Source organism: Buteo buteo, chromosome 3 (assembly GCF_964188355.1).
Source record: "Buteo buteo chromosome 3, bButBut1.hap1.1, whole genome shotgun sequence".
NCBI classification, from domain to species: domain Eukaryota; kingdom Metazoa; phylum Chordata; class Aves; order Accipitriformes; family Accipitridae; genus Buteo; species Buteo buteo.
The window spans coordinates 8,524,599-8,534,047 of record NC_134173.1 but is presented as its reverse complement, the minus strand read 5'-3'; the positions used below and the strand labels follow the sequence as shown (position 1 = coordinate 8,534,047).

The 9,449-nt window shown below is 44.2% G+C and overlaps 1 protein-coding gene across 4 annotated transcripts in view; it reads left to right on the top strand.

The window, feature by feature from the left end:
* Window positions 1–7,676: 7,676 nt before the first annotated feature.
* ANKS6 (ankyrin repeat and sterile alpha motif domain containing 6) overlaps window positions 7,677–9,449 on the top strand; it is a 46,686-nt gene continuing 44,913 nt past the window's right edge. For 3 of the 4 annotated variants that reach the window (XR_012649733.1, XR_012649731.1, XR_012649732.1), the window contains exon 1: window positions 7,677–8,124. Coding sequence is in view for 1 of the 4 variants with exons in the window: in XM_075022763.1 (XP_074878864.1) it covers window positions 7,769–8,124 (356 nt within the window). In the remaining 3 variants the exon portion in view is untranslated. The remainder of the gene's footprint in view (window positions 8,125–9,449) is intronic. The other variant, XM_075022763.1, reaches the window with a different exon arrangement.

Here is a 9,449-nt window from a genome sequence, read left to right as displayed (position 1 = left end):
TCCCAAGGCTTGCTGTCTCCTGACAGAGGTAGACAGGGCTCCAGGAGGACGGCGAGGGAGGTCATTTGTCACGAAGGGGCTAGGAAGAGCTTTGGGGCTGGAGGAAACAAGTCCATAGGAAACCAGGCTTCATCCCTTCTGCTGCCTCTAGAACAGCAAGTGCTTTAGAAGGAAAGAGAACATGGGCCAAGAAGCCACGGCAAACTCTTTCACTGAAGAAAGCGGAGTTCTCGGTTGAAATAAAAAAAGCCAACTGATGTGGCCACATAGATAGAAATCCAGAAGACAAGTGAAAAACCCCAATTTACTTCCCAGATAACGGGCAGTCCATTTCATGGCTTGACTGAATGATGGGAAAAAAGCAACTGTGGCATTTAGTCAAAACTTTCTAATTTGCTTCATATTCAAAAACACATCCACACTGCTTTTTCACTTCACCTCCTAACAGGATGCAGCCCCATCTGTCTAAACTTGCGATCCTGAGGCCCTGAGATTATGTGAGAGTTCGTGATTTTGCGTTTGAAAAAGCTTAACCTAAGTGTAACATAACTGATACAGTATATCTCTCACCTTCATCAGGGAGCTGAAACTCTGGCTTTGAGGTGTCGTTTGCTCTATCCATTTTGGAAAGAGACCATTACACTGCACTGTCTCGAGGCCTGTCAAGGTGAACCCAGCAGAGGACCCCAGTCATCACCAGAGAGGGACTTCAGCCTGGTAAGGAGTATTGGGCAGTGCTTACCCACGCTGCTGAGGGGTGGAGGAAAACTCTTCTGACACTAAGGAAGGGGAGAAACCTCGTCACTACTAGACAGGGTCACAGCATACAGCTACAAGCTGATTCAGATTTTACACGGCAATAAATATTGTATGTGACAACAAACACAGGGGCTGTCAACTGCTGCGGAGGTCTTGCTCTGGACAGAAGGGTGATGAATAATAATGAGTCATCCTGACGCTGGCAAACTAGCATAAATCAAGTAGTTTAGGTGGATTTGCTGATGAGCGTAGGCATGTGTATAGGTATAATTTCATTATTTCTTATTCAGCTATACAGTTTTCTACCACTGATAATCATATATGCATAAAAAAATCTAGTTTCAAAGCACACATACTGGCTGGAATAACTGAAGCATAATAGTAGTGAAGTATGCATGTGTAAATATGCATTGTAGACGACTACTAAATACCAATATGCTGGACATGAGAATATACATTGTATATAAAGGAAACAGTGCCAATTTGCTATCCTGTCAGCCCAAGCTTTGGGTCTGAAGAGTTAGGTGGCACTAGTAATTGCACACCCAGTGATTGCGTTGTCTTCTCGCTCGCCATCCTTCCCGAATAAAGGAAGCCCAACTGGTGTTGTTGATATTGAGTTTGTAGCAGCAGTTCCCTAGGTTCTGGCTGGTGGAAGGGTAAACCCTAAAGATACAGCCAACATTTCTGGAACATGCTGCTGGTTTAGATCTGGTTGTCTGGAACAAACAATCTTGGGTTTTTCCCTTTGTGTAAGGTTGCAAATTACTTCAAATAGGGTAACAGAAATATTAAACATGAGGAGCCCAACAAGAACTTCCTGGAATGAATAAAAGGAGAAGGACGTCCTCCTGGACTCCCCCCAAAAATAACTGGGGGAGATTGGGAAGAAGTAAAGAGCAAAATATGGGACTGAGTGTTAGTTAAGATCAGTGAGGAAGAAAACAGAAGAGTTCTGCTGCAGGGGTTCTTAAGTGTTAGAAGAATAAGTATTTTATTTCAGTATTTTAAGTATTAGAGTAAAACGGAAGAAACACAAGAATTATGATCGCATGACTAAAACAAGTTTTGAGATTAAAAGATGGGAAACTGAGAACAGAATGTGACAGGACTGCAGGAGGCATGCTGCAATCAGTGGTAGACAGGGTAAGATCAGACAAGACTGTTGAAGAAGATAACCGGCATAGCTACCTCTCAGTCAGATTTTAAAAAGGAAGGAAGAAAGGGCTTGAAGAAAAGGTAGGAAAGCATCAGCTTGCTTCCACAGAAACAAGAAAGGTTACAGCTGGTGGGAAAGTAAGGGAGGCAGCTCCCGGTAGTAATAAAGCCCTTAGAGCAAAGTAGCTGGGAAGGCATCATCGCAGTGAGGGTTGAAAGTAATACTAGTAAATGGTAGTTCCCCAGAGATGATGTCCAAGCACAGAAATCTGAGGAAATTCAGCAAGGGGAAGTACAATAATGGTGTTAATGCAAAAAATCATTAAGAATAAATCAGTTGCATTCACAAATAAGTTTGGACAAGATGTAAAGAATGTGAATTCAAAGGCACTTTTTCTTAAACCTTTTTAAAAGTTTGTGGGGTTAAATCAAGATGGGAAGACTGAAAATTCAGAGCTGAAATACTTAAAGTATAAAGACTTTTGCTCTGAATGTAAAAATAAGCCCCAGAGGAAAAAAAAATACGGTTAATAAGGCAAATTACTTTCCTGCTATGCATAAAGCTTGTAGCAGTGTTTTCATGGAAAAGTTCTAAGCAATTCTGGGTTTGTTGGGGGGGGGGGTGTTCAGGTTTAATAACAATGGAAGTTAAAACAATTGGTTTGGAGATTTTTTTAAAGATCAGTAAGAATGTTTAGTGAGCTATAAACTCAGTTGCTTCAAGAGTTTCAGTCAGAAATAAGTAGAGTAACTGGACAAGTCATATAAAACCTACAGAAAAAAGTAGAGGTATTAAATTTTGCAAAAGCTTTAAAATTTACCTCATCCAATGTTTTCTTTTTTTTTTTTGTTCGATCTGTATTTTCAGTCAAAATGAAACAAAATTCTAAAATGGAAATTGGATGTGGAGAAGTATTAGCTGATAGAAACTGCATTTTTAATAAACCCAAAGTTCAAATAGCTTCCTAAATTCGTACTTTCAGGGGAAAAGAAAGTACCAAATAATGTGTTCCAGAATAATGTTCCTCATTTTAGTAACAGCCAACACTTACGTATTCTAAAAAAAAAATGTAAAAGGATTATCAGAGGAACATGCTGTACAAAAACGTTGCAGATAGATAGAAAATTTGTTCAAGGAAAAGAAGATTCAGCCAAGTTGTAAAACATACCCACTGGAGGTAGCTTTAGACCTACGGGTCATTTTTTGCCATTGCTTTAACTAGGCATAAAACAGCATTGCCCTGTGAAGAAACAGCCCCCCAAACTCCCACCTTGGCTGCTCTTCCTCTCCTTTGGCAGCACAAGTGCACCTGTATTTTTTAAGTATTATTCTTCAGCCCATTGTCCTACCAGTGCTAAGGATTTTTTTATTAATATATTTGTGTTGAAAGCGTCTTTATTTGAGACAGCTGCGTAGCACAAGCAAAACACGAAACGGGCTGCACCCTGCTTTCCCAGCTGCAGGTCTGTGCCAGAGGGTGGGTGTTGAGGTCCTCGGTGCTTCAGCAGGGACCCTGTTTTACAGGGCAGGCTTTGGGTCAAGAGCGAAGCTGGGCGCATAGCGCGGAGGAAGAGCCTATCAGGAATTTAGATGAGAGGAAGAACAGTGGATAGAGAGGCCTAAAAATAAAAATAGATTAAAACCACAGACTTGATGAGTGAGATAGAAACTGTCAGCTGTTTCAGGGATCTTCTCTCAGACTGATAAACGCTCTGTAATTCTCATACTGACATGCCAATAAAAACGGGCAGCATTCAGTGGATTACTTGGAGAAGACCTAACCTGTACCAGTTTGCATATCTCTGTAGTACATGTATATGCTTATGTACGTACGTATGTCTACATATATATACGTAAACACATACATACACGTACAAAATACCTTGTTCAAAAGGTCATATGCAAGCCAGGTTTGCTTAAAGGTGGGAAGTATATGCATGCCAAAGGCATCAATCGGTATATTTGCTTGCTATAGGTATGTACTGTTGATATATAAATGTTCTCCTTAGCTAAGTAGCAAGCATGAACTGCAGGGCATAGGAGAGATATTGTACGTAAAGGAAGCCATGGCTAGCAAGCTTAACTGTCAAAAACTATCGGAACAAAACTGCGGTTCAGTACATGGAATATGGTATGATGTGACGTGTTACTGAAGGTCTGTTACATTGGAAAGCTGACTGATTTTTTCATACATTCTTGTGAAGACACAGCGAGTTAAAATACTGAGTTGCAAATAATTTTTGAAAGTTTGGTCAAAATTATGGCATATTCTGAAACATATAAATGAAGTAAATTCCTCACAAAGTTATAGCAGCCGGTTATAGTAGACAAAGTGGACACCTGCTATATACACCATGATTAAAATTCTCAACCAAGAACTCAAGGGGATATTACGTGGTGGAATTAATCTTAGTCATCCTACACTGTAGGCCCTTACCACCATTTTTTTTTAGTAATTTTTTCAACGTTATTTCTGTTTCTGTGCCTGAAAGGACCAAAGTTAACATACATCGAGTCTAATGATACTGGAAAAGCATCTGCTTTTCTATGATGGTATTTCTAATGTATGTGTCTGCCTTTTCATTAAGGCAGAGATACGAGTCTTCACACAAAACACATGCTAAAATTTTCAGTTTTCTTTTTCTCAGAAGTACAACTTCCTTGTGATTCACATCACTAAGCTTTTACAGTAGAAAATAAGCCTTCTACTCCTTGAATTGCCATGAAAATAATGCCATCATATTTGGGGATTAGAGATGCCATCATCCCCAGACCTTCATAATGAAGATTATGACTGAGTAAGCCATCTCTAGTTTCCTGGATTTTTTTTTTGGAACAGATTGCTTGACTACTTGCGTTTTTCCCTTCCTGAGATGCCTTTGATTATGATGGTAATTTTAGTCTTCCATATTATGTGATTCTGAATTCTATGAGGTAGAAGTGTGCTCGTGTGTCATGGTATAAGGATATGTCCAAATGTGTTACATCTTGTTACTACTGTAGAAGCAACAGAATTTTTTGTCGTGTTACCTGGCCCATTTGTAGGTCTACATCACTGCACATTTGCCATATTGTACTTATTTTACTTGCTCCACAGGTACATTACATACCCTAATGGTTTCCTAGCCTTTGTTTTGCAAATGATGAGTTCTGTCTCTTGCAGAATGATGGCTCTAAGTCTATCTCCTTTATGTTGCCTTGTGTTATGAGTAGCTTTTCTAAAGCTTACATTGGCCCATTTATCTCCCTGCTGGTGTTTTGGTATCATTTGCAGTGGAGACTTCAGTTAGAAAAGTTTCACAAATGTTGACCTCACGTTTACTCTTGCCTTACCTGTTCTTTTTTTTTGGTGAGCCTGTTGTGTTCCTTGCACTTTTCTCGTCTCCTTTAGTCTAAAGTCATTTTTTTCATTCATCAGGTTTTTCTCTGTCATTTTAAGTTATTTTAACCTCAGAGCAATCCAACACTGACCTATACAAATTAGCACATTGGTGACGTGAAGGAATTTCTCATCGAAAGCAAGGCATTTTTCACTGACTGGACAAACCAGATGCAGCTTGGACAAACCTTCTGAACGACTAACTCACAATCTGCACTTGAGAATCTTGATTTTGTTTTCTCTTATATTACCTTCCAGCCTAAGCTTTCTCCATCATCTTACCCTAATGAACAGTTTGAAAGGCTTAGGTTGTTCTTTCCTTGGTGAAGAAATCAAGTCCTGTATTTTCCAGGGAGCTTGGTACTGCATCACCGTGAGAATATTCTATAGCACTTTATTCGTTTCAGAAGAGATCTGATTATTTTTCCCTTGCCTCATGATATTTTGATTCTCAATCAGTGGCAGAAATCACTGAGTGATTGTATCTGTATAAATGCCTAGGATGCTGACTGAAGATAGCAATGACCATCAGATGACAGCAGCGGAATTTAGCACAAATAATTTCCTCTCTCATTTTTTAAACCCCAGCAAATATTTCCTCTTGCTTACTTAGGAGTGTCTTAAAATAAGAGTTGCATCTTTTGCTGTTACGTTCCTAATTACATTCATAATATCTTTGTCTGGAGTTTCAAACCTTTAGTAGAATTTGATACCGTAATCATCAGCTACATGACATAAATTTGTACAATCAGCATTTTCAGTAGCTTATCTCAAAGATAAACTGGAGTGATCCTGTCACTAATCTGACTAGATCCGTGCATGCACTTTGATGTGGTAAGTATGACCCAGTTTTCTTTAATCATGAATAATATATTGCATTAATCACTTTTGCCATTCCCATCTTCCAAGCTCTGAAATCTTGCACAGTCCAGTCCAGCTTTATTGATAGTGGCAAGCTCCTCATCCTGTTGTAACTTAAGAATGGTTGTACTGGCTAGACCAAAAGTCTACCTAGCCATGTATTTTGCCTCTGATGATGGCCACTATAAGCACCTTTATGCTTAAGGAAATTATTTATCGTAAGTGTATATGTTAAATATTTACATATTTTACATGAGTTAACACATGGTATCTATAGTGGAGGAAGCATTGCTGAATATTTACCCTGTCTAGTAGTTTGTCCTATTCCTTCTGTAATGATAAATTTGCAAAGGTGCAAGTAATTTTTTTTTTTCTTCGCTGTGAAGGGTAGTTTACCAGAGCCCTGGTTCAAGTGGCCATAAACACAGCTAGTACTCGTTTGCTGGAGTCTTTCTCCAAGTGTAACTTGTTTGGCCCTTTGCCATGATGGTCTGGCAATCTGGATTTGCAAGTGGATCAAAGGTAGGAAGCCATATAACTTGGAGGATATGGAAGCCACTGCCTAAAATTGGGGGTGGCTTCATTTTAGGGCATTTGGTGGTTTCACTACACTCCCCATAACCTCCTAGTCCTCTCATTCCCAAGCCCTCTACTGCTGTAATAAGTGCCATGTTCTGACATTGAAATCACCAATTTTAATAAAGAACGACCTGCTCAAACTTACAGAGACACAACACAATATCCTTAATTGACTGGTCAACTGCAGTTCAAGAGTTATTTCATCGGTGTCTTTTTTCCCCCCCCTCACTTTCTAAATCAATATAACCTGGAAAAAATGTCAGGTTACGTGGGTGGCTCAAGCTAGTGAGAAGATACTTAGAAACGCCACAAGAAATCACAATTTTATGCTCAAACTCTTTAAACCGCAAGCCTGACGGATTGGTGCTATCAGAGGGTGGGAAATTTGTTTCTTTGGGGAATGGCTCGACTGTGAATCCTGTATTTCAGTGAAGGAAGAGACTGGTTTGAGCTGAAGGGAAAACGAAGTAGGAAGGTGCAAGTAAAGGCTGAAGCATCCCGTAAGCGGAGCGGGGCTGACAGAGAGGGACCGTGCCTGGCTGTAGAAGAAGTGTTAGGAAGCAGGAGAAAGGGGTTGTTCTGTCGGGTGAGAGCGAACAAGCCCCCCAGCGAAGGCTTGCTGCGATGACCGCAGGCCGAAACACCCATAAGGCGGAGGAGACCTTTCTTTGTAAGGTAGTGGGAACGGGTTGTGCAAAACGGCCGCGGCCCAGGTGCGAGCGGATGACAGAAAACACCTGGGGAAAGCCGCAGGAGCCGCGGTGACCCGGGCAATGCCTGGGCCTAGGGCAGGACGGAGCGGCTCGGCGGGGACCCGGCTCCGAAGCCCCGGGTCGGGAAGCCCCTTGCCGGCTCCGAAGGAGCGCGGCCCAGCCCGGCTGCCCCTCCCCGCCGATGCGAGAGAACGGCCGGAGCGCTGCGGCCGCCCTCGGCCGGCCTCCTCCCGCCAAGCCGAGTCCCCTCCTCCCCGCCGCCTTCCCGGCGGTGGCGGGCGGGCGGCCGAGCCGCTCGGGTCCTCGCCGGCTCTGCCCATGGGGGAGTGCGGGGTACCCCCCCAGGTCCAGCTTTTTCTCCGCGCCTGCGAGCAGGGCGACTGCGAAACGGCCCGCCGCCTTTTGGGGCTACCCGGCGGCACCACGGCCGACCCGGCGGTTCCCTCCTCCTGCGGTACCGAGGAGGCGGCGGAGCCCCGCGGGGAAGCGTCCGCCCCGCCGGCTGCCGCCGCCGCCGCCGTAGCCGTGGATTGCACCGACGAGGCCGGCAACACGGGGCTGCAGTTCGCCGCGGCGGGGGGACACGAGCAGCTGGTGCGGTTCCTGCTGCGGAAGGGAGCTTCGGTACAGAGCACGAACCACTACGGATGGAGCCCCCTCATGCAGGCGGCCAGGTAGGGGAGGGATCGGGGAGAGAGAGAGAGAGAGGGGAGTCTCCGGCCGCCATCCCGCTTCGCCGCGGGGCACCGGCCTAGTCAGCGGCCGGGCGCCGGCGGCAGCCCCGGGGCGGGGAAGGGAGGGCCGCCGAGGCGCAGCCTCGGCGGCCCTCCCTTCCCCGCCCCGGGGCTGCCGCCGGCGCTCGGCCCCTTCGCCCTCAAAATCCCGCTCCCCGGGCCGGGGGAGGGCGCCCGGGAGCGCCGGGGGTGTTCCGGGCGGGTCAGCGAGTGTGTGTGAGGGAGAGAGCGCGAGCGGGGAGGCGCCATGTTGTAGGCCGCGGCCGCTCGCCCCCGGTTATCCCGGGGAGCGGGATGCCGGCGGTCACCTGCTAGCGTCCCCGGTGGTGGGTGAGGAGGGGCTTTTAGATTTGCATAAATATTACACCGGGGAGTTAGGTTTTCCCTTATCCGTGTTAAGGATGAGGTGATTGAAGCCGTGCATGCTGTTTCTTGGGTGAAGCCGGTGCAGAATCCGGGAGGTAACCTGAGTGCGAAAACGCTGCTCTCCTCTTTCCTTCTGTGGAAATAAGATACGTGCACACCCCTGTTTCGTGTTCTGTCACTTTTTTGGGGGGGTGTCTGTGTCTACCTACCTGTTGGAAAACTCACCTCTGACATAAAACATACCGAGGCAAACAGAAATATTTAATTTCACTTGCCTTTTCCTTTTTTTTTTTCCTAAGTGGCTCACTGGAGGATGTGGAAAATCATTGCTGAGGGTTTTAATGACAAAACTGGATTGTTTTCTGGTTTGATTCCGTGCTTCATGTAACCCGCTGCTGGGTTGTGGGAGGTCCCCGTATTGCTAATGCTGGTGTTTATCTTGATGTATACAGGTACCCCGTGGGTTTACAGATGCGTTTTGCGAGGTTGGAGGCTAGTGCTTTCCCATAGTCATGGAGTGCTTAATTGAGAAATGTTTTGGTTTTTTATTTTTCGTTTCATAACAGATTAAAAATGCTTGGAAGAGTCGAGTCTGTTTCAAAGTCAACATTTCTCTTTTCAGTTAAAGCCCATAGAAAGTTCCCAAAGAATGAGTCACACAGCTGGTTTCCCAGCAAGAACAAGGAAGACAAGGTTCAACAATTTTTTTTATTTTATGAAGGTTAAAAAAAAAAGGAGAAAAGTTGCAGAAACATTTTATTTTTTTTTTCCCCTTAATGAAAACCGTACGCTCATTCTCTAAAAACAGTAAACTCAAATCACTATAACCCTCTCACTGTTTTAAAGAAATGACTTGTTGCCATTTGAAAAGCACTGTAGATATCTTTGAAACCTGTGGA